Source organism: Tympanuchus pallidicinctus, unplaced genomic scaffold, assembly GCF_026119805.1.
Source record: "Tympanuchus pallidicinctus isolate F22 unplaced genomic scaffold, pur_lepc_1.0 scaffold28, whole genome shotgun sequence".
Classification (NCBI taxonomy): Eukaryota; Metazoa; Chordata; class Aves; order Galliformes; family Phasianidae; genus Tympanuchus; species Tympanuchus pallidicinctus.
In genome coordinates, this window is record NW_026294745.1 from 1671538 (window position 1) to 1695896 (window position 24359).

At 52.1% G+C, this 24359-nt stretch overlaps 3 protein-coding genes across 3 annotated transcripts; 1 reads left to right on the plus strand and 2 right to left on the minus strand.

The window, feature by feature from the left end:
- Positions 1-798: 798 nt before the first annotated feature.
- On the minus strand, positions 799-14926 carry CFAP251 (cilia and flagella associated protein 251). Its single transcript, XM_052690810.1, has 21 exons — positions 14675-14926; positions 13746-13913; positions 13504-13635; positions 13201-13310; positions 12966-13074; positions 12545-12625; positions 12349-12457; positions 12131-12222; positions 11507-11724; positions 10940-11299; positions 9514-9761; positions 9281-9429; positions 8989-9162; positions 8550-8734; positions 8135-8246; positions 7747-7910; positions 6076-6166; positions 5723-5866; positions 3039-3267; positions 1761-1862; positions 799-1009 (listed from the first exon to the last, which is right to left on the minus strand). The coding sequence occupies exons 1-21, from the start codon at positions 14756-14758 to the stop codon at positions 897-899; spliced, it is 3174 nt and encodes a 1057-aa protein (XP_052546770.1). The 5' UTR covers positions 14759-14926; the 3' UTR covers positions 799-896.
- Positions 14927-16140: 1214 nt separating this feature from the next.
- PSMD9 (proteasome 26S subunit, non-ATPase 9) lies at positions 16141-19003 on the minus strand. Its single transcript, XM_052691123.1, has 6 exons — positions 18855-19003; positions 18678-18780; positions 18105-18292; positions 17475-17576; positions 17234-17322; positions 16141-16933 (listed from the first exon to the last, which is right to left on the minus strand). Exons 1-6 carry the CDS (start codon positions 18966-18968, stop codon positions 16906-16908), a joined length of 624 nt encoding a protein of 207 aa, XP_052547083.1. The 5' UTR covers positions 18969-19003; the 3' UTR covers positions 16141-16905.
- A 402-nt stretch (positions 19004-19405) lies between these two features.
- HPD (4-hydroxyphenylpyruvate dioxygenase) lies at positions 19406-23424 on the plus strand. Its single transcript, XM_052691325.1, has 14 exons — positions 19406-19642; positions 19749-19775; positions 20301-20363; positions 20642-20746; positions 20835-20877; positions 20948-21030; positions 21191-21280; positions 21371-21474; positions 21559-21636; positions 21736-21898; positions 22012-22083; positions 22302-22424; positions 22538-22654; positions 22805-23424. Exons 1-14 carry the CDS (start codon positions 19421-19423, stop codon positions 22913-22915), a joined length of 1401 nt encoding a protein of 466 aa, XP_052547285.1. The 5' UTR covers positions 19406-19420; the 3' UTR covers positions 22916-23424.
- Positions 23425-24359: the final 935 nt, after the last annotated feature.

Genomic DNA, 24359 nt, shown 5'->3' on the forward strand with positions numbered 1-24359 from the left:
GCACTTCACTGATCTTTCCACGGCAACTTGTGTCAGCCTCATTATGCTGTTTATACAAACACCGTAAGATGCTGTCCCATTGGTATTACGCTGCTAATTGGAGCTGCTGCAGAAAGGAAAACAAAGTTTTAAAGGCCAAAATAGAAAACTGGTTTGAATGTATATCACAGTGTTCTTGCTGGCAACTTTGTCCACGTAGTTACAAATCTGTTCATACCTATCCAAGCATTTTGCACAGAACATTTACCAGTGTATATAATCAATACTTCTGTACAGTTTTTTTTGCTGTCGGGTTTCACAAATAAATACCCCCTTTGCATAATGGAAACAGACTGCATCTGGTATAAAGCCCACCTGAAAAGAATACTAAGAAGGCTCTAGCTGGGGATAGGGGTGATCCATGCAAAAAGACAGCGTACCAATCACTGTGCCATGCTCTACAAACCCATGTTCTCCAAAGGCTCAGTGAACTCAGGTAGAGGTCTTTAGAAACGGAGCTTTCATGCAGCTTTCTGCAAAGATCCTTTCTGGAAAGCAACTTGTTTACCCAGGCCACGTTTCAGCCAGTTCTGTGGAAGGGGGCACTGGAAGTGTGGGCCATGCCCTGGCAGCAGAAATGCTTCTAAAGATATTTCCAAATGAAAACCTTCTGCTGTGTCAGAACAGAGGGTGCAGTATTAGGAGCACGTACAATTGGGAAATAGATTTGTTCCCATAGGCTTGTGGCATGTGCTAAACAGGGGGTTAGCCTGCAGTTTGAATAATCTGAAGCTACGCAACAGTTTTTAATAAGCATATAATATATATTTCACAGGTACATGAGGAGTTTGGAAAGTAGAAAGAGTAGAAAACAGTGGCAGCTACAATTCTGAGTCTTCACAGATGAATTATCCATCTCAGTTTACTGTTCTTTTTTCTGGCTCAGCAATGGATAGGCCAAGAATGCCGGCAGTGAATCTCTCTGCTGTGATTTGCTCTGGAATTTCTTCTTCCATCAAAGCTGCTGCACCTGGAAAGCAGTAATGGCAACAACACGAGACACACGAGAGTGGTGTAAAAATGGCATTCCAGAACAGCAAAACTTATAAGTAGCAATAAGTGAATTGAATGCTTTTAGCAATGTATGCAGTAATCACTAAGTACTGCTTTACTAGCTTAGTACATCACACATTATCAGGGAAACACTGTCAAGTCTGTGGGCTGTCTCACTTTGCAGTGGATACCAACACCTCAGAAGAGTCAAGGGACTGAAGACAGCTACTGTACTCCATTGTCTGATGAAATCCTGTGATCCCAAAAGCATGCAGGGGCTGCACTGTGTGTGTGCAGTATAAGGGTTCCTGTTCTAGGCTGGCGTGGGCTAGCACATGAAAGGTACACAAATGTGGTCAATCTGTTACAATGTGTACTGCTGCTTGGATGAAATCAATGCTGTAATTTGCATGCGGTAGAATTTCTTTTTGCCTTTGGCGTGTAAACCTTCCACTGTGCGTTTGCAATTCCGTTTTCAATCCAGCAGATAAACAGCAATGTTACCCTGTCAGGTTCCAGTTACATTGTGTTGTTCACTTATTTTTAGGTACACCCATACAACTGTTGCATGGATGAAGCACAACATATGGGTCTATATCTGTTCTTGCAAATCTGAGTGTTTTTGACAGCTCTTGGCCTAACAGGGTAATGAGCTTGTAATTTAAATCATTTTGTTTGGGAATTGAATCAGTCCTGCCTCTGTGCACTGCAGAATGCTGATCTCATACCTGAGGGATCACGTACATCCAGGTCAGATCTTCCTCCCATTGGATGCCTTCCTAGCAGGGCAGACAGACACAGTGCCAGCTCATCCTCCATCATATGCTCTCCTGTATGCATTAAAACAAAAGCAGCCCCTTGGGTTACGGTGTCATCAGCACAAAAACTGCAAGAACTGTGAACAAACAAAATCGGTAGTTTGGAAGATTAGGTTTTCCTAAGTCATGGACCATGCCACCAACTGACACACGTGATCACAGGAAAATACCAATTCCAAGGAAAATGGTTCTTGTATCTTGCATGGATCTGGGGCAAAAACATCTATTAAATGGAGAAACTCTGATGCATACAGATCTTGAGGCTACTTTGTGCTTGCAGGAGCCTGAGCTCCTGTTCCCACTGAAGAATCTGTGGCCCAGGACAAAACATGGACCATGTAGACCTGTGCCTATGCCAGCAGACATTTCTGCACAGAGGAGGAAAAAGCCTGAGCAGGAAAGTCATAATCTAATATCCTGGGAGATCTGAACACAGTGTTTGTTCCCAGCTAGTGGCTGGCTTGTGTCCTCAAGCATGAGGTTATAGATCTGTTATGAAACTGTTCTATCCTATCTAATTATCTATTTATGGATGTTCACACCATCCATATAAATAACTAACCTTTCCCACAAGCTTCAGTCCTTGGTTTACACAGATCCTTGTTGTAAGTATTAGCAGGTGATGTACTGAGTAAAAGAAGCACTTCCCTTTACCCATTTTAGTGTTCAGCTTCACCAAAATCTCTCTTTTTTGACAGCAGGAGCATGCCATTAGGACTACATGATCTATCACTCTGGCATTGGCTATAAGTACGTTTATATGTATACTCGTGCCATTCTTTCTGATTCAGCTGAATTAAACCAACGCATCTTTTCAGATTTCAGTCCAAGGCTGACCATTTTCATCCCAGCTTTCTGTAACCTTTCTGGAGCCTACGTGACTGGTGAAGATGATGCTAATTTGGATAGGGGCATACTAGAGGAAGATATGATCTGCCAAGATCCGTGCTCATCATTTGACAGATGAGATCCTTCAGGCCAGCAGAGATTTCCAGAGCAGCAAGAGAAGTACAGCTGAGACAACAGGCGTGATCATTCAATTTAAAATCCTAAGGCGGGTGGCTCCCCATGCCTGCCCTGGTTACCAAGCTATAGTTTCACATTAATTTTTTGCTGCAGTGAATACATTCTGAAATTGAAGACTGAACAAGCAAGCGTAAAACTAATATCAGAAAAGAAATAACTCACCCCTGCACTGTAGGAGTGACAGCAAGTCTCCTCTGTCAATAACTTTGTCGCCATTCTCATTCTCATAACCAAGGACCTGAAATGCTTGTTGTACTGTTTTCATTGACAAGCCAAATGCGGGCCGATGATTTATATAAAGTTTGATAAAATCCCTTAAATTGATTTTTGTCACTTGTTCTCCGGTATCCACAAACTCACTGAATTTTACTTCATTTATCATCTCTTCGATCTGAAAATGAAGGCGAGAAAGACTGTTACACATGTGCTTGTTGAAGGGCATCGGGCCAGTTTCCAGTGCCACAAATGGCAGCGTGCCATGGCTGTGTGCATTGCAGGTGTCACAGCCACAGCCCAGCGATCAGCTCAGCAGCTGAGGGTGGACATGACGAACGGTTATGTGCTCGTTCTTATGTCCTTAGCTAAAGATGGGGGTAGCAAATATGTAGTTAGTTTGGATTTCCTCTATTAGTGTGTGTGCGATTGTCCTCAGTGTTGCCAGTGAGTTATTCTAGAATGAAACAAGGGTCAGTGAGATCTTTCTGCTCAAAACTGTGATAATGCAACAGCGTAATTCCTGCAGAATTCTGGCCTGTCTCTGTCCCTTTCAGAAAAGCATTTTGCCCTGGTTGTTACATGTTACTAATGTGAGATGGGGAAGAAACCTTCCCCAGGGACTGAGCGACGAGAGCACCCCGTGACTTCGCAGCTGTCACCCGTACCCTTGCCGCAGCTGTGCCTGCACTCTGGGGACCGCAGGCAGCAAACCACAGGGCGGTAAATTCACCAGCCCACCAGAGAAGACTGTGCATGGAGTCCTGACCTAAGCAGGCTGCAGAGGGCAACCACACACCCCTGCGGGTGCCGGCGATTGTGCCCCCTTATTGTACCCGCCTTGACAGGAGCAGCTGGGTCTTTTGCTCTGCTCTTGGTGACCAGCCGTGCTTAGTGCCTGTGGTTTTCCTTAGGGCTTCTGCTCAGTGTCCTCCATGTGCTCATGCCCAATGGAGCAGCCCCTCACACAAATACGATCAGTTTCCCATGCCAGAGTGCACTGAACGTGCTGCCCCAGGAGGGGAAGCTGATGCAAGACTTCCCTGGGGAGAACTTCGTGTTCAGCCTTGGGCCTTTGTCCTCTTGTCACAAGTTTTTCCACTGAATGAAGCCCAGGGAAGAGTGAAATCTCAGCTTTCTCCTTTTTTTTCCTGCAGCAAACACCGCGCCAGGTGAGAATAGCCAATTTGAGTCAGCTCTAGCTGATCTGGGATTAGGTTTTATATCAGCCCCACTGAACTACAAAGGAAAAACACCAATTCCCAAAAGCCTCGCTACTCAGTCCAAGCTGCTTTTTTCTCCCTTCTGTTTTTCCTTTATTAAAACACTCCAGAGAGAGACAGACTTTCTGTATTTTAATGCTGTCCTGCCTGCTTTGGAAAGCAGATTGTCAGTTGCCTACACTCAGCAGCAGTTTAGCACTTATTTCCATTCCTGAAATAGTGTTGTGGTTTTGATTTGAGTGGAGGGCTAACAGCCATTCCTCCAGAGACATTTCCCAGAGGAATACCTATTCTCTGTCCCCAGGAGGCAAAAAATACAATGAGCCAAGGAGAAGTTCAAACAAACTGCAAGGGAATGACACCACAGCCTGACACAAGGACAAAGCAGTTCCAGCTTGGAAGAACATCCCTGGGGAGTTGGGGAGGAGAGGGAGGAACACAGGGATGTGCTGCTTCCCCCAGGAACCTCTTGTACATTGTAGGGCTGTAGGGGGCTCGAGGAGCTTGTTTAAATCTCCTTACTTCAGATTCAGCAATTATTTTTTTTTTCATATGTGCTTTAATTGCCCTTTTACCAGGTTGTAACATTACAAATTAGGTCTGTATACAATGCAAACAGCCTCGTAGAAACAGCTACAAAGAGAGAAGCAGCAGAACCCTTATTAAATTGCTTGTCTTTGCCTGCTGTAAAATCTGAGGCTGAAAAGCTTTTGAGAAATGTTTGATAGGAAGCTCCACTGCTGCAGCCTGAAAGGCAAGCTCAGAGAGAGCGTCTGCAGTTATCAGTTATGAAAAAGCTTTAAGTTCCATGGGAATAAAGGCTGCTGGCTCCATCTAAAATTATTCTTTGAGCAACCCAAGGCAGAACAAGAAAAAGATGCTCTGTCAACACCCAGAATCACAGAACTGAGTGCTTCTACCCACAGTGTACTGCACGGAGGATTCAGACCTGACCTGGTGGTACTCCTAATAGCCACAGCCTCAGCGCACAGCCCAACAAGAAGTGAACAAGTTCAAACACTCCTGGAAGTCACAGAGGGAGCAAAGCACAGTGCATATTCCCTGGAGCCATCTAATACGCCTAACATCTGAATCTGGCCCTAGGGCACTCAGTAAGTCAAAGAATCATTAAGGTTGGAAAAGACCACTAAGATCACCAAGTCCAACCCAAATCCATGCCCTTTATGCCCAGTAGCCATGTCCCACCTTTCCTGAGCAGCTCCAGGGACAGCAACCCCACTGCCTCCCTGGGCAGCCCGTGCCAGTGCCTGGCAGCCCTTTGGGTGAATGATTTCATCCTAGTGCCCAAACTGAAATGCAATCATTCTCATTTTTTGAGGTTTTTTCTGTGTGTATTTTTGTTCTGTTTTGTTTTAAATTTAAGCACAACCATAAAAACAAAGGACTGACCTCTTCCTCAGATGGGTAAAAACCCATTGCTCTCATTACAGAAGGAATTTCCTCCAAGGGAATGTACGTTGACACCTGCCTGCTCTCCAGCATATCAATGCCATGGCTGCGCAGCTGCACATAGTAGAAATAGTCTTCCAGCTCCTGCGAGGGATTCAAACGAGATACTGTAAAGTTCAGCTACCAACAGGCGAGGAAGATAAGGCTTCATTTAAGATTTACTAACAGTCATATCAATGAGACCGCTGTTAAAGGCAATCTGGACAAAAAATAAAGAAATGTCAGGCCTGTATAAATGAATCTTGAACTCCAACCAGATGTTGCAGCACGGAGATCACAGTGAGTGCAATTACCCTGAAGAATTCACCGTCCTGGCCGCCCTCCAGCAGTCTGTAGAACGGGACCAGGTCCTCCCCACCCAGGGATGCAGCAGCTTCCAAGGCACTGGCACAGAGAGAAGGCGGTGCAGGAAGGGTTCACACGGGGAGAGAATTCTCATTTCCCTTTCTAGTCATTGTTTGGAGACACTTTCAATAAATAAATAAAATCCCCAGGCTGCAGGACGCAGGAAGGGGAGGCACTGCTTTGAACCACGTGCAATTTTATCACCAGCCTGCACTTCTACAGCATATTTCATACCCAGGTTTTACATACAATAGCACAGTGTGGGAATTAACTATTGCTGAATGGTCCTCTTGTTTAGTGGAATGAGCACAGGGCGGGGAGCCAGCAGCCTTTCCATGGACTTGAGCTGGGTATCTGGCACTCTGCTTTCCTGCTTCCTTATAGAGACACTGAGGGAGATGAATTGGCTGGATCAGCATTTTGAGCATGCGGAGCACTGGGGCTTGGTGCTTGCAAGAAACAACACGAAGCCAAGCTCCCCACTCCTTGGTCTGACACATTCTTCCCCCATAACTCAGTACAAGAGCGAGTGATGGTGCCACAGGTGCTGCACATATTAAGCCAAAGCAGCCCGAGTGCTGGTAGCAGGGCTGCAGCTCTGATGCACAGCTCCATAGTGCTGCTTCAGCTTTTGCTAGCTTCATGCTTTTTTCATAATTAAGTTATTTGGGTATTAAACACAGTGGAGATGCGCAAGATGCCAGGAGCAGCAATAAAATGATAATTAGCTCATCAAGACGTCCGCTCCAAAAACAAATTACACAGAAATTCAATGTTGCCTGGACTCTGGCCAACCATTATAAAGAAGGATCGTTTATATTCCACTGCCTTCCTTAAAACGTCGCTTATTCTGACCCCCGACTGCTTAAGCCACACAAAGTGGAAAAGAAAACAAATAAGCCTGGTGCCTTCGCAGCCAGGTCTCCCTGTTGTGGTGTGTAGAGGTGAGTGAGCACTGCAACCTTCAGCTCTGTGAGCAGCACCTGCAGGAAGCATCTTATTTGGGACCATCCTGTGCTTAGCAGCAGAGCCTTCCTCATTGGAAGATGAAAGGCATTTCAGAGGGTCAGTGCACCCCAAAGGCAAAAATAGGAGACCACAGCTGTTTTTAGGTCACTGGCTGCTGCTGCTCCCTTCTCAAGTGCACACCCATCAGGCAACCGGTCTCCTTGACAAGGCAGCAACAGAAACCCATGTCCTGGCATCATGGACCAGAGCCCAGGGCACCTCAGCCACTCCATTTTCTGCAGTCCTCTTACTCATGTAAGCAAAGCTTTATAGGATTACAGTGGCTTGTGCTAAATCCAGCCTTCAAATGCAGCAGGGATTTCCTCACAAATGCTGGCCTCTCCCATTTGGAGAGCAGACTTGTTGTACCATATGCTCCCTCCTGATCTTCTACCCCAGGCAATCCCCATCGCAGCAGCCAGGCTCTCACAAGGACCTGACAACCCTCCACGTCTTGGCATTTGGCATTTCCCAGACCGCAGTATTTTGTAGGTGCTCAGTCACTGACAACAGCCACTAGCAGCTAGGTCAGCTCCCCATTGACTGTTGGCTGTGTGAAGCAGCTGTGGAAAGCCACTCCCAGGCTCCCTTCTCCATTCTGTGGTACTCACTTCAGGTTCACCTCCCACTTTAGAACAGTGCGGTCACTCCCCCCAGCCGTAAAGATGTAGTGCCCATCGTAGGAGATGGCCAGGTCAGAGGCACCATCTGGGTGGCAAATGAAAGCTGAGGACTTGTGGGGGTTGCCATCAATGGGCAGAATCTGCAGGCCCACCTGTATGGGAAGAGCAGATGGTGAGGGCAGGGGCTGCTCAGGAAGGCTGAACCAATACCGTGCCCTCAGTGACCAGCCTTGTCTAAAGGAAGGAGTTTCTAAATGCCTCCATCCTGCAAGTGTTCGCTTCTCTGGTCCCTACAAGCACAGGTTTCCTTCAGCCCCCCAGCCAAGCCCAAAATGCTCCACAAATACACAGATGGCAGAATGTTGATGCCCCACACCTTGTCCTTGGTAATGTATGCCAGGTAGTGCTTCTGGGGCTGTGCAGCACTCTTTGGGAGGATTCGCATCTTCTCCAATGGCGAGCCATAGGTTGGTCCCAGAAGAGTCTTTCTAAAGGCAAACAACATTGTCACCCATTCTCACAACGTATTTTCCCATGTCTGAATGTCTGTGGTGCACCAGGATGGGTGGATGAGGGAAGGTGTGGGGTTTTGTAACACCAGGACAGGACATGATCCCTGTCTAGAGGGAACCACATCAGAGCTAAGAGAGAAATGTAGTGCTCAGAGATCATTCTTTGCTGCTTCTGTGGGCTCCTATCATACCATCTTGTGTCCGACTGCTGCATCCCAAGTCCATGGGTAGACTGAGGTGACTTGCAGCCATGATCTGCTGAGAAGGAAGGCTCTCTACCTGCACATTTTGGTCGTTGCATTGTAGAGCTTCATTTTGTAGCAGCTGTTGGCTGTGAGGATGAAGGACTCGGTGCTGAAATGTGGATACCAGGCCAAGCAGAGGGGCACTGCAGCCTGCTCTACACGATGTCTGTGCAGGACCACCAGCTGGTCCTTGCTGCTGCTGCTCAGGTCATATTCAATCTGGGGGAAAGACCAGGAAGCACAGTGACCTGCCATCACAGTGGACCTGATGGATTAACCACAAGGAGCAGCTGCTGAGGGTGAACACCCTGAAACCCAGATCATCCCAACTACAGATCTGCCCCAGTTTGCCAGGCTGACAAACAACTGGAACTGGTGGGAAGCTGCAGAGTCACAGGCTGAGTGTCCCTTCACACTCTCCTCCAGCCCCACCTCAAGCCCAAAGCCCCAGTGCTGTCCTCCCACGGCTGTACCAGCTGCCTGTCCTCCCCAAGGCTCAGCAGCCGGGGCTCACTGCCGTCCAGGTGGATCCCAAACAGGATGCTCCGGATGGGCTTGTAGTGGGAGTGCAGCCCTGCCAGGTGTTCCCAGCACCTACGCTCATTCTGCAGAACCCTTTTGTAAACGGTCACTGCATATTTTTCATCCTGGAACGAGAGTGCAGAAGTCAGTGCAGCACGAGCCCGTGGCATTTCCCAGCTCCTAGGGCTGCACCAGGAACAGCACATGCACATGTACATCTCAGGAAGGAATGAGCAAGCTTACAGCAGTTGCGAGGTACTCGGAGTTATGGGAGAACTGGACGTGAGTTATGGGGCCCCGCGAGAACCTGAACACCTCACAGCAGGACAGCAGGGAAATGGCATCGAGGACATGCACACTCCCATCGGTGAAACCGGCAGCCAGGAAGGAGCCTGCAAAGCCCAGCAGAAAGCTGAAATCCCAATGCACTCCCACCTCCATGCTTGGTACTTCGGGAAGTCACAGCTTCAAGATACCTGCAGGATCATAGGACAGGCACTGCACTCCAGCACTGGGGAATATCCTGCTCATGAGGAGCTGGGGCTGCTGGTAGTCCCACACCTTCAGCAGCCCGCAGTGACTGCCCATGGCAAGCCGTGGCTGTTGAGGATGGCATGCAATGGCAGTCACTGCTTTCTTGGCCTCTTTCATGACTTTTTCAAAGTCTGTCCCATCTGTCACAACACGGAGCACTGTTGCATCAGAGGTTGAAAGGATAAAGTTCCTGTTTGGTGTGAGAAAAACAGAATTAGATGAATCAGACTAGCTGGCTCATATCCCTCTGAGCAATGTTACATAGCCTCTTCTTGGCAACTTAGCTGGACAGTCGTGATATGTTCTAATACAAAATATGCAAAGAATTCTTGACCTGGAAGACAGGTGGCACTTTGTGTTCACGACCTGAGAAGTCTCCAGCAGAAGACACTGGAGCTCCCTTTTCTACTAGGGTATGCAAGGCAGAAGAACATCTGGTCAGCTTTTGCCATTTGAGGCTTGTTGATGTGTGAGATGGACAAATGAGAGATTGAGGGTTCCCTGAATAGTCCTGTCACATGTCACAATAGGTAGGGTCTCTGACTTGGCCGTGGTATCATGGAGGAGGACAGGGGACAGCGTAGGAGCTGTGATGTGGACAGCGGCCTGCAGTTGTGCATTCAGCCCTCCCAGCTGCAGCATGGTGATGATGGTCCTGTATGACTGGCAGTGGGCAAAGCAGGCATCTAAATGACCACATGTACAACAGAATAAGTGCATACTGCCATCAGCACACCCAGGGATGAAGCCTGGATTCTGATAGAAGATCAGGGGTGAACCTAGGAACTGGGGCATGGTGACATACCTGAGGCTACAGCAATAACTGGTGTGGGATAAAAGACACCTCCCAGGGCTCCATCTTACAAAGAAACCTGTCCCATGTGGCTCTTTGGAAAAACGAGCAGCTACAGATAAATGCTGCCAGCAGAACTTCAGGCAGGACTAACAGACATGTGGTTTGCAGCCCCAAAAACAACACAGCATCTGGTTTGCAGACTTCGCAGAGCTCCTCAGGCACCCTGTGGTGCTGCTGCCCCAAGCCCCCAGGCCGTGCATTCTCCTCACCACCACCTGGATTATCTCACCCAGCAGTGACAAAATACAACTCGAAATAGCCACCTGGGGGAGGGTTAAGCAGGGGATTAAGGGGCTTGGTGGGAGCCATGGGCTCAGCATTAGCCCTGCATGGTGTACCAGCTGCGTGACAAGCTGCTCGGCTCCATGCCCAGCTAGCTGTCCCCATGCCAGCATTAACACTTCTCCAGCGCTGAGACGTGGCAGCCAGTTCATAGCCGGGGATGTGCTGGGGACACTTTGTGACCAGTGCTGGAGGATGCAGAAGAGCTGCATTTACACAGGGATGCTCACCTAGCAGCGAAGGGGTGGCTGCTGGTAGAAGGGGCAGCTGGAGAATCTGGAGGAGCTTTGGAGAAGGAGATGGATCGAATGGGACCCGTACCACTGTGGTCATAGCAGGCCAGGAGCTGCAGGTGCCCATTGTAGAACTTCACCTGGCCTCTCACATCCCCTGTCACTATGCAGCTGGAAGGAAGGAAGCACAGTGTTATTGGGTGGGAGAATTCATGCTCCAAATGGCTCAGGTCCATCCTGTTCTTGCACTGTTCCACCAGTGCAACCCATGGGAAAGATAAAAACTGACCGTGAGGAGCACAGTGTGATGAAGCCATCAGAATATCCTGGAAAGATTTACTCGCAACGGGGAACTCGCTAAGTCAAGGAAGATCTCTTCCCTTTTGCCCTTTCTCTGCCCAAAAGCACGAGAAGCACAGGAGCGCTGCGCCCCATCCCGAGCTGCTCGGAGACCGTCTGCTCCCTCTGCCGGCAGAGCCCCGGAGGCCGAGCACAGCTCCGAGCCCACGGCCAAGCCCCGAGCTTCCCGAGGACTGTACCGTACAGACGACGTCATCTCCTTACTTCTCCAACACCATCAGCGCTGTCAGGCTTTCTTTCTGCATCGGCACCAGCTTGCTGGCCTTCATGCCATGCACCCTGCCCTGCGGTTCCTTGTACAGCTCCCGCTTTCTCTCCACATCCCACACCACCATCTTCCCAGCCGAGGTGCCCGTCAGCACCTGCGTGGCGTTGAAATGGAAAGCTGACTGGGTGAAGTGCCCCACTGCGCTGCCAAAGGTCTGTCAGGAGAGCAGTGGTGGGTCAGTGCTGGGTGCTGGTGCTCCCGTCTGGTTCCTCCATGTGACATTCCCTCCCTGCCTCATGGTGGGACCATCGCCAGCACGTGGCCACTGGGAGTAGAGCCCCGGAAGGCCAGGCTGAATGGGGCCATGGGCAACCAGATCTGGTGGCTGGCAACACTGCCCATGGCAGGAGTTGGAGCTGGATGGGCTTTAAGCTTCCCTCCCAGCCCAACCCATTCTGTGATAGAATGATGTATGCAGGAGATGCCACTCCTGGCCTTATCTTGGGCAATCTTTCTTGTCCCCTTAGGAAACCCAGGGGACAGACTGGGGACACGGCCACCACTTTGGCACAGGAAGGGACAGGGCTGCTGTGGGTCCCTGTGGCTCCCCATGCACTCACCTGCTTGGTCAAAGAAGGAGTGCTGTACTGCAAACCAGCATCGCCCTGCAGAGAGAGCAGAGCATGTATCCACACAAAGACATTTACCTTCTCTAATCTCTCAGAGCCATGGAAATGCATCTCCCCACCCCTGCTCCTCTCCCAGAAGCTGTGACCACCAGAGGCACCCAAACACCCATGGCAGCATGAGTGGGAGAGGTAGGGAGCACATCAGGTACCAGGAGATGAACTTTTTGTTGTCCTACTCACCCACAGATAAAATATCACTTGGGTTTTGCTGTTGCTGACAAACTCATAAGGATTTTGGGGATTAAAAATGACAAAATCCTGTAATCAAAGGGTGAGAGTCACATTAATAGCAAGCAGTGATATTTCCTGCTTATTCTTTCACTGAGCAAAGTGTGGCTTCCTCACCTGGAAGCCAAACTCAGGGCTCAGCTCCACGTCACACACGGGGCTCTCATCAGGATATGTCCACCTCCACACACAGACCCTCTTGGGGAAAAACCAGGAGATGTTTGTGGCCTCCTGAGAATTTCCTGCTTGGCTGAGTAAAGCCCCAACCTCTCCAGCTGCAGAGCATGAGGGGCTAAAAAGGCTGGAGCAGGATAACCCAGCATGGCTGGATGGCTTAATTTCAGGAAACAGCGTGAGGAGCTGCCTGAACGTGAGTACAGCAGAGTCAGAAGTTTTCATCCCAATTTCAGACCTTCTCTCAGCTCTGCAGCATTCCTTTTAATGAAGTCCCAATCTATCCCCCAATGGCTTAGCAAGAAAGATCTCGACCCACAAGAAAACCCTTGAAAAAGGAAACACAAAGAGGAAATATCCTCACCTGCACCATGCCAGCACTGATGGTAACCAAACACCTTGCATCCTGGGAGATGGCAATAGTGCAGATCCCACCGCCTGCATGGCTGTCAAAGATGGTGCGCACAGGGATCCTGTGTGGAAAAACCATCATGGGCTCCTGGCAGAATGTGCAGACAGGAGGGTGTCTGCTGGAATGGGATGTTAAACAGACAGTGCTGTCCCTATGAAGGAGACGGAAGGTTTGCATGGAGGCTCACCCAGAAAAGGCATCCCATATGATGACCAAAGGGTCTGGACCTTGGTCAGCAGTGGCAACCCAGCGCCTGTCCTCACTGACACACAGGCATGAGATGGCATTTGCGTGACCCTGGGAAGGAGGAGAGAAGCACCTGGGAGCTCCAGAGCAGTTTGGCTGGAGGAATTTCCCATCTTCCCATCCGAGAGTCTTCCATTTTCCTCCTCCTGGCCCCACTTTGAGCAGCCCCAAACCACCTTCGTGGCCACCCCACCAGGCCCAGGGATGGAAAAAAGGCATTCGGGGATAGAAGAGGCCTGCAGACCTGCAGGTGGTACTGCCTGCTGCCAAGGACATCGTGGATGACCGCTGTGTGGGCACAGGCATACAGCAGCATCCCATCTTCAATGCTATGCACAGCCAGGCTGCTGTTGTAGCCCAGTGCCCAGGACAGGCTCTGTGGGGAGAAGAGGTTCTTAGTAGTAGGAGAAAGACTGCTCCAAATCCCCGGGGTAATGGGGCAGAGCAGGGTGTCCCAGGGCTGCTCCCCTGGCCAGTAATACTCACGAGAGGGTGGCAGCTCTGCTTCTCTCCCTGGAATAGCAGGCCAGGCTGCGCACCCCACACACGGCTGGGAGCATCGCTGCGCTCCTCCAGCTCACCGGGAGCCCTCTGAGGTGCAGCTGCTGCAGCATTTCCCAGAGCTCCATCTTCCTGGGCAGCAGCCATGGAGTCCTGGGAACGGAGAGATGCTGGAGTCCGCGCTGCTCCTGGACCTGAAGCTGCTCTTTTTGCTGTTTCCCTTGCCATGTCCTACACACCAGTTACAGATGGACAAAGGTATGATGGCAAAATGGAGTGAAAAAAAGGGGATCGTGTCATGGGACAGGGCTGAGAGACAAAAAGGGATCTGCTGAAATGTGCTGACTGGTAAGCAGCTAAAAAATGAAAGCAGAAAAATCCCACTGCCTCTCATAAATGAGTTAAACATCCCAGGGGGGATCCAAGGAGGTGTTCCTTGCTCTGAGTCCCTTCTCTTGTGGCTCCAGATCAGTTTCTGCTTCTTCCCACAGGGCCCCTTGCTTTCTCCATGGTGTGAGCTTAGCATGGATGCTGTAGCCATGGTTCCAGGTCAGGTCAGGTAACATTTAATTCAGCCCAAGGTCAGGATCACATCACACACATAACTCAGAGGCAGCTCAAGTGCTCAGCAAATACTGTAGGCTCAGCCCAACTGTCAGAACAGTAACAAATAATAACACCTAATATCTGAAGGGGAAATGGGAGGAGCTGAATGGAAATTGCCATTCACCTGAACTCTGCAATTTGCAGCTCCAAATGACACCCATGGGGCTGTTTTTCATCCCATCCCCAAGCAAGGGAAGACACTGCAGCATGAGATCCCCATTCTGTGTCCCCAGGGGACACCGGTGACAAACTGTCCCAGCGCTGGGACGGGGTCCAGGCACCCTGCACCAGGCACAGCTTGCTCTCACCTGCTGGGGTGGCACTGCTGCCTCTCGATGCATCTGTCCATCTGGGGACGACTCCTTCGGTGCAGTGTCACTTGAACCAGCCATCCCCACCTCCAGCCTCTGTCCAAGAAGCCGCCAAAATGTTTTTACTCCAGTTGGCCACAGGAGGAGGACAGGGCACGTGGGATGCTGAGTCCCATGGGTCCCGGAGCACCCTTTCAGTCCCAGGAACACTTTTCCTGAGCACCAGCAGGCAGGCAGAGCCCTGCTGCCCAGCTCTGATCAGGCTCTCCCTGCGCCTGACGCTTCTGTTTGAATCCAACTGCTGTTCCCCGGGCAACGGCTGCAACGGCTGCTGCCAGCGACAGACTGGAAAGCGCTGTGAGATGGGCTCATCCACTCTGCATCTGTTCCACGTCCCCTTTTTATCCCCACCAGCTGCCCTACAGAGGCAGCACTGACCCTCTGCACAAAGCACTCCATCAGGATGATGCCCACACGGGGGTGCAGCTCTCTGCCACCACCCCGAGTCATTGCTGCCTTCTAATCAGCTCCAGGCTCTCCCAGCTGCCTATTTCAGACACGCTATTAAGCTCAAATAATAACAATTTCTAAATCTAATTTGTTTTTCCTTCTGCCCAGCACGAGCCTGGTGCCCTGCTGGGAGAGGAAAGCAATTCCATTATCAGCACAAACCATCTCGGCAACCTGAGGAGCTGCCGCGCAGCCGCCGTGCGCTCCGTCCAACCTGCTGCATTGGGTGAGTGGGGAATTATGGCTTAAGGAACAAAGTTCTGACCCAAGGAAGTGGACTGAAAACAATCAGTGGTGAATAAACAGGGGCAGTCCCAAAAAAACATTTTACTGAGTGCAAGATGATGCTCTGCAACGGAACCATGTTTTTTTACTTGCTGGAGTTGATCCAGTCCCATCACCAATGGGAACAGTGACCAGAGCGCACAGCCAGGACATGCACTTCTACAGAGCTCCACAGAGCTTTGTCAAGTCACTGCAGCGTCACACTCGACAGCGACAGGGAAATGAGTCCCCTGAGAGCAGGAGTTTTAGCTCCCTCCATTGTGCTGGGATGACCCATTAACCTCACTGCACAAGCAATAGGGAAAGACAGGAATTTTAGGGCACTTCATCCCAGGAGGCACCCACACAAAGGCCTGGAAGCTGTTCTTCCCGACCAGCATGCAGACCCAGATCCGCCTGCAGCTCAGGCAACAGCTGCATACCTGGGGTACGAAGACACGTACCTCGAGCACACAAGGCCAAGGCCAGGCTCCAGCTGATCTGACATTAGAGCTGCCAGCACACCACTCATCCACATGCTTACAACTACATTCTGCTTTGTTGCACCAAACAAATCTTTGGCTGCAGAAGGTCATGGAAGAATGCTTTTATGCCTCTGCAGATCTGCTTTTAACACACCTGACACGGCCCACAATTACTGCCCCCAGACAGCAACTTCCACAAGAACGGAGAGAGACATTACTCAGTTTTATTCATTGGGATGAGTATTTCAAAGTTCAACTGGAAACAACCTTCAAACAAGATCACCCCAAACCCCCCTGAAGTGTTTATACATCCTAAAATCAACTGCAGCAAATTAAAAAAAATGTAGGAGTACTTCAATACAATTGAAGACAGAGTTATAACCCCAATGCTTATTTCATTAACTTAAAATAATTAGGCATTCCAAAAATGCTATCTTACTTAGTGACTTCCAACAGTATGGTCACAAGGGAAAGATAAAGTACCAGATTTGCACATTTCTTCACTGTGATCTACTAAGTTAAAAAAAGAAAAGATTGTTCCAGGACTTTTAATCCTATTTTACAAGACGTTCAGTGAGGAATTCCAAGGAGAGAGGAAAAAAAAAAAAAAAAAAAAAAGAAGGAATGCCATGTTATCACCAAATAAAAGCATTTTATGCTCTTCCAAATCAGTATCAAGTGAAATCTAAGTTACACTCCAGCCTTACTCCAAACTGATGCAAGGCACGAGATGAGAAACCACATCCTGCAACTCTGCGAGTTGCTCCTCACAAACCAGTGCAATTCCAACTGCATTAAGGCCCTGCTCCATTAGAATCTCTTCAGACTCTGCAAGCCCAGCCACCCAGAGGTCACAGCCTCTGAAATGCTCATTTCAGCAAAAACAAAGATCATAAGGCAAGCTTTCAAATCAAATCAGAGTCCAGAAAGCAGGCACAACCTTCGTCTTTATTGTCTTCTGAGCAGTGGTCATCTCTGCAAAGGAATGATATTGCAGCTGAAAAAGAAGAGTGGAGAAGAAAACATTTGTTTCAGCTCTGAAAGAAGCTCAGATGATCTGACACTGTGAATCTATCAACCACAACCCTCCCCATTGGTTTCCTCTACTAGAGGAACTAGCCATTGAGATCTTCAGCCCCATACCCATACTTGATACAACTCATCATCCCATATGACCACTAAACTGACAGCCCCAGCTCTCAGCTGGAACCTGCCAGTGAGACACATCACAGCTGGCTCTGCTGCAGGGAGCGCCTTGGGCTAGCAGGAGCCCCCTCTGCTCTGACTGGCAGCCTACCCCAGGAGGCCCTTCCCTGCCCAGCGCTTCGGAGTCAGCCCCAGGTGCACTTTCTTGCCGTTGCGGATCACAGTCACACTCAGAGGTCTCTGGGGAAATGAAAAAGAAAAGAAAGATGAGCTCTCTCACTTCCATTATAAGGTACCCAATGGCTGTGGCAGCTTCTCTGGCCATTCCACAGTAAATGCTGTAGCTCACTGGGAGAGGTAAGAGAATGCAGTTACAGCAGAAGCAAACTTACCCCTTCACTGTGCTGTACTACTGTGGCAATGTTCTGCAGGCTCTTGAAGTTGTGCACATTGACAGAACCAAACTCCACAATCTCATCATCAACCTGAAGGCCCTGGACAGACAGAAAGAAGCTGAGCATCTGTGCTCTCTGATGACAGGTAACACTGCCTGCTCACAGGAGACTTCCTCCAGCCACATAAGCTGTGCTAGGACACCATACTTCTCAGCATTCAGACAACTGAAAAATATACCCTCTCCCTTAGAAACAAGTATGTACTCATTTCTCTGCCCTATTTTACAAGAAAAGAAATACTGAGGCTGCAATGAACATCAAGGCCATGTAAGAGCTGTGTGGTGCCATGACACAGCAGACAGCATGCACTTTCTGATCCCAACCCAGTGACACTGCCACATGTGGGCAGCTCCCTCCATGGGAGCTTTCAAGAATGACTACACTGGTTGAGAAGGTGACTGAATATTTGACAAACACTTAAAATGAATAAAGTGGGAGTGGGATAATAATAATCAGTATCTCACAGCTTATTCCTGCTTGTTAGCAGAGAAAAAAAGCAATGCATCCTCTATTTCCCCTCCCTAGGTCCAAAAGAAGCCCTCCCCACTGCCATCCCCAGCAAAGTACCGAGGTGCTGGCAGGAGACTCTGTAGTCACAGCATTGACTTTGGCGAAGGCGGGCGGCAGGCTCTGGCTCATGGCCTCAGCCCGCGCCTCCGCCTCATCCCTGGCATGCTTCTCCTTCTCCCGGGCATGCAGCTGGTGAAGAGCCTCCTCCACCTGCTTCATCAGAGCCTTGTGGTCATTCTGCAGACCTGCGGGTGGCACCAAGCTCAGTAAGAAGCAGAATCATAGCACTGCTATGGCTGGAAAGGACCAACACGGACCACCACAACCCACCCCAGCCCATTCCCCACGTCCCTCAGTGCCACGTTCCCACAGCTCTTCAACACCTCTCGTAACCCCCCACCTCCCTGGGCTGCTCTTTGGGAGAGGAAACGTATCCAACCTGCCCCCACCGCGGCGCAATGCCAGCCTGCCGCCTCTCGTCCTCCCGCTCACCCGAGAGCAAAGGCCGACCCCCCCACACACACCTTCCTTTCAGCGATAAGTTCTTCCTGAGCCCCTCTTCGCAGCCCGAGGAGACCCGCACGCCGCTTCCCGCCCACAGCCAACGCCGAACAGCCCGGCCCCACTCACAGGCGATGCTGTGCCGCGCGGTGCGCACTTGGTACAGGTCGATGTCGGCCCGGGGGAAGCCCTCGGCGTCCACCAGCGGCCCGTCCATGCCCACGCCCTTTTGCTGAGGGGAGAAAGGCCGCGGTGAGACAGCCGGCAGCGCCCCGAGCCCCGCGCCGAGCCCCGCACCCCGCTCACGTCTTCCAGCAGCTGGTAGCAGGCCCGGATCTGCGCCTCCAGCTCGTCTTTGCGCCGCACCAACTGCTGCACCTCGCTCAGCGTCACGGCGCGGCTCGGCCCGTCCTCCGACATGGCGGCAGTACGCACCGCGCTGCGGCGGCAGGAAGTGCATCACGGAGCGTGAGGGGGCGGGACCGGAAGTGCCGCTGTCGGAGGGGAGAACATTGGGGCGGGGCCAGAGCACGAGGGGGCGGGGTCACGGCGCTGGGGGCGGGGCCGGGGGGCAGCGCGTGGGGAGGCCGAGGTTATCGGTGCCGAGGGGTGACGGCGGGGATGGCGGGTGTTGCGGCGGTGCCGCGGGGTGATGCAGCTGTGCCGTTTCCGTAGGGTGATGTGGGGACGGCAGCTCCAGGGGATTGATGCAGCAGTGCCACTGCTACATGGTGACACACCTGTGCCGTTCTGTGGAGTGACGCGGCAGTACCACCAGCAGGCAGTGCCACGGGTCACACAGCAGTGTCATTGCCATAGAGTGACAGCGTTACGGCTGTGCACTGCTTGGGGTCACGCAGCTGTGTCATCCCATGAGCGGCAGCACAGTGTCATTGCCGTGGGATGACTTTGGCTGTGCAATCGGTGACACTGTGCCACCGCCCACCTGTCCCGCTGCCACCACTGCTGTCCCCAGCGCTGAGCAGTGCCCTCGGGACGGGGTGGGGTGGAGGAGGAGCACCTTTGCTGTATATCAGCCCTGCACTCAGGGTCACGCTTTCTTTGCTGCTGCCGCATTGCAGGGTCACAGCATGGTGAGGGCTGGGGAGCAGGCACAGAACTGCACTTTTGTGGGAGAAATTCCCTGTGTTTCCCCTCAGCCTCACACCCCGCTCACTGCTTCTCCCACTTCTCTTGCAGACGACGTACACAGACAAAGGGGAAAAGGTGAGTGCCTCCCTGCTCCCTGCTTGGGTTTGCATTCCATCCTGTGCTCAGCGCTGGGAGCCCCATAGCTGCCCCGCGGTTCTCCTGGTGTGGTGGTGGTGAAGTGCTAGGTGCTTTGCTGCAGGTGAATCGTTAACGCTGCAGGGTTAATGAGGGCATGTGGCAGGGTTGGGCTGCAGCTGCCATCTCCTTCTCTGTGACCCAAATCCCAAACCCCAAACCTCCCACTGCACATTTCTATAGGACCAGATGCACCTGGGCTCACTTCTTGGCTGATACCTGGATGCTTTGCAGCCACTTTGCTCCATGCAACCAGAGCCAACGCTGTGCCTTGTGTACAGAACAGCCTGCATGGAAAACACTACAAAAAATCATCAGGGCAGGGAACCAGGGATTCATCCATGTCACTGGGGTGCACTTGCAGGAATTGCATTGGGAAGAATTCCATTTGGAGGAACTGTACCCAAAGGAATCGCAACCCACAGGAATTGCAGCACATACAACTTCTTTTCCCTTTCCCTTTAGCACCAGCGAGGCCGCTTCATCCACTTCCATTCCATCACCTTCTGGGTGGGCAATGCCAAGCAGGTAGGAGGCCGCAGGGGTGGTGGCGGTGGTCATTGGCTGCTGGGGGATGGCAAGGCTGTGTGTGTGTGCTGACAGCAGCCCTGGCCCGGGGCCCCGGCCTTGAGCCCTTGCGCAAGGGGGAGGTGGATGTCAGGGGCGTGCATGGGGCAAAAATGCAAAGGGAGAGCAAAAATGCGTCATGCTCCGCTGCACGCAGAGCGGGGTGAAAGGCTGTGCGGGGAGCAGCCAGTGCCCCCATACACACCGCACAGCCATGCACACGCCGTGCTGTGCCGCAGGCCGCCTCGTACTACTGCAACAAGCTGGGCTTCGAGGAGCTGGCGTACCGCGGGCTGGAGACCGGCAGCAGGGAGGTGGTGTCACACGTCATCAAGCAGGACAAGGTGTGCAGTGCTGCGGGATGCGCTGAGCACCGGTGGTGAGATCATTCCTCCCATCACCAACCCTTCCTCCCATCCTCTTCCACCCCAGATCATTTTTGTCCTCTCTTCGGCGCTCAATCCGGGCAATGAAGGTAAGTCTGTAGGTCTGGGGCCGGGATGTGGGCGCTCTGCGGTGTCCCCGCTCACATCGGCTGCCGGCAGAGATGGGTGAGCACATGGTGAAGCACGGGGATGGTGTGAAGGACGTGGCCTTTGAGGTGGAGGACTGTGACTTCATCGTGCAGGTAGGCAGCGCGTGCGAGGTACAGCGGGTGCCCTGAAATGGTGAGTTTGGGGGAAAAGGAGTGATTTTGGGGCTGCAGGGTATCATGGCCACACGTCCCCACATTGGTGTGGGAAGGGCCCCGGGGGCATGTGGCAGGACGGGCACTCTCCTCTGCTCAGAAAGCCAAGGAGCGTGGAGCAGTGGTGGTGAAGGAGCCCTGGGTGGAGGAGGACAAGTTTGGGAAGGTGAAGTTCGCTGTCATCCAGACGGTGAGTGATGAGGGCACTGAGCCCCCCCCACACGCAGTGCAGTCTGCACATCGCAGCAATGGGCACAGAGCCTCTTCCTCCTTGCCGCAGTACGGTGACACAACGCACACCTTGGTGGAGAAGATCAACTACAAAGGGCTCTTCCTGCCTGGGTACCACGCGCCCCTCTTCAGAGACCCACTGCTGCCCAGGCTGTGAGTAGCACAGGGTCCCAATACGGGGATGGATCACACCACCCGACTGCCATCAGGGCTGAGTGCTGCCCCGTGTCCCTGCAGGCCAAGCGCCAAGCTGAGCTTTGTGGACCATGTAGTGGGGAACCAACCCGACCTCCAGATGGTGCCGGTAGCAGACTGGTGAGAGCAGGGCAGGCTGGGGGGAGGCCGAGGGCAATTAGCACAGAGCAGAGGTTCATTAGTGTGAGGGGCTGCAACATGGCTGCTGTGGGTGGGCAGGTACCAGAAGAACCTCCTCTTCCACCGCTTCTGGTCGGTGGATGACAAGCAGCTGCACACCGAGTTCAGCGCGCTGCGCTCCATCGTGGTCACCAACTATGAGGAGACCATCAAGATGCCCATCAACGAACCGGCACACGGCAAGAAGAAATCCCAGATTCAGGTGAGCACAGCGATCGGGCCGTCACCACCACCAGCACAGGGCTGGCGTGAAGGAGATGGGACGGGGCTGGCGCTGCAGCCACACTGGCACTGCAGTGAGATGTTTCCCTGCAGGAATACATCGATTACTACGGAGGGGCCGGAGTGCAGCACATCGCACTCAACACCCCCGACATCATCTCGGCGGTGAGTGGCCCCGGGGCAGCCCCACTCAGGGACCTGTCACAGGGGGTGATGCCTCATGGTTGGAGTCCTCGTGTGGTGGCCAACTCCACGCTGGGCCCAAAGGGACAGAGTGGGACAGGTCCTCGTGCACCGCTCGGGACAATGCAATGGGGAAGTGTTGAGTTGCATCTCAATACCTCCTGTCCTCACGTGCCCAACCCAAAGCTCCTGGTTTGCAGATCACCAACCTGAAGCAGCGTGGCATGCAGTTCATGGACGTGCCATCCAGCTACTACCAACTGCTGCGGGAGAGGCTGAAAACTGCCAAGATCAAAGTGAAGGAGAGCATTGACAAGCTGGAGGTGAGTCCAGGGGCAGCAGGAGCTGGAGGTGGGTCGGGCGCAGCCGGGCAATGCAAGGCCATCCCCTTGTTCCTGATGGATCTCAGAGCTGTTTCCCTATTGCTTATCTCCAGGAACTGAAAATCCTGGTGGACTTTGATGAGAAGGGATACTTGCTCCAGATCTTCACCAAACCAGTTCAAGACAGACCCACGGTGTTCCTGGAGGTCATCCAGCGGCACAACCACCAGGTTGGTTGGAGGGTTTCACTGCTAAAAGTAATAGAGGCGGCCTTAGCATTGAGTGGCAGCCTGAGGACCTCACGGCACCCAGTGCCACCAGCACCACGATGCTGTGATGAACACTAAGGGCATAACGTGGGTAATGCCATCCTCCTATAGGGCTTTGGTGCCGGGAACTTCAAGTCCTTGTTTGAAGCCATTGAAATTGACCAGGATGCACGAGGCAACCTGACTGTCCTGAGCCCCAACGGAGAGACCAAGCGCATGTAGAGGCGGTGTGCGGGCTGCCGGTGGCACTGGGCCACGAGGAGCTGAATCACAAACAAAGTGGGAACTGGCTGTGCTTTGTCAACAGCCCAAACTTACACGTGACAAACAGGATGTTGCTGCCAAGCTGTGATGGGCAAGGAAGGACCCATCACATGGGGAGGGAACGCGGCCAATGCCTTCACCCCAGCACAACCCCCTCCAAGCCCCCGAGTCCCAAAAGCAGCACAGACTCGTGGCACACATGCAGGTTCAATCCTGAGTCATGATTTTAGGGCAGCCACAGCATTCTAGAATGAGGTGAACAAAGGTATGGGCTTCAGCATTCCCACCAGTGTAACGTGGCATCGCTCTGGGACCTGGCAACTCCTGAACTAACAAAGGCTGGAATATCTCCCGAGTGTCTCCACACATTGCTGGCTTTGTGGCCACTGCCCGCCCCCTGGGTGCTGTCACAGCCCTTGCATGGGGACTCTTCCCCCCGCCATAATAAATCCGTCTGTCACAGCTGAGTGCTGCTGAGTCTGTGCTGCGGTCACTGGGGGCCAGGGAAGAGCTGAGGCTCCAGGACAGGAGCTGCTGTCATTGTGTCACACGCCTTGCTAATAAATACCTGCTGAGCGCGTCCCAGCCCTGGAGGTGCCCACGGCCAGCTGGATGGGGCTCTGCACACCCTGCTCCAGCGGAGGGCAACCAGCCCTTGGCAGAGGTTGGAACTGGATGGTTTTCAGGTCCTTTCCAACCCAACCATTCAATGATTTCATGAACCTCGAATGCTCCCTGTGGACCCGCAGACCTCGGAACATCTGAAGAACATCTCAGGGTGCTTTGGTGGCCCTGGGCCTCCCTGCTGACACGCACCTGCACTCTGAATCCTCACAGCACCCACTGCAGCTCCCTTCATTCACAGAATGCAAGCAAAGCCCTGAGCAGAGCCCATGGCTCAGGCTCCTAGGACACAGCATGAGCCCATCCATGCCCCCAGCTCCAATGCTGGCAGCACCATCTCCGTGGGTCCCATCCCCCTTGTAGTCAGTAAGAGACAAACTAGGAGAAGACACAGCAGCACGAGCTTCTTTTCCTCCTCTATCAGCTGCTGCGTCCACCTCTGCCTTGGGCATCTCTTTTTCCAAAACTCAGGCCAGAAAACATTGAAGTTGGTATCTGCAAAGGTGGGAATCCATGCAGGCACACGTAGTGCAACTGCTCCTGCACCAGCCATGCATGGCGGCTTCACTTCAGTGCAGGGCTGTGTCAGAGCCTTAGTGCTAATGCAGCTTGAAGGTCACAAACTTGACCAGCTCGCACACTTCCTCCGTGCCACAGCTGTGTGACGATGCTTCATGTCAGTGCCTGCCTGCTCTGATGGACACTTTCAGCTCTCCCAGTTCCCAGCACAGGTCCAGGAGCACAAAGCCCCGACTACACATGAAGCACAACATAATTT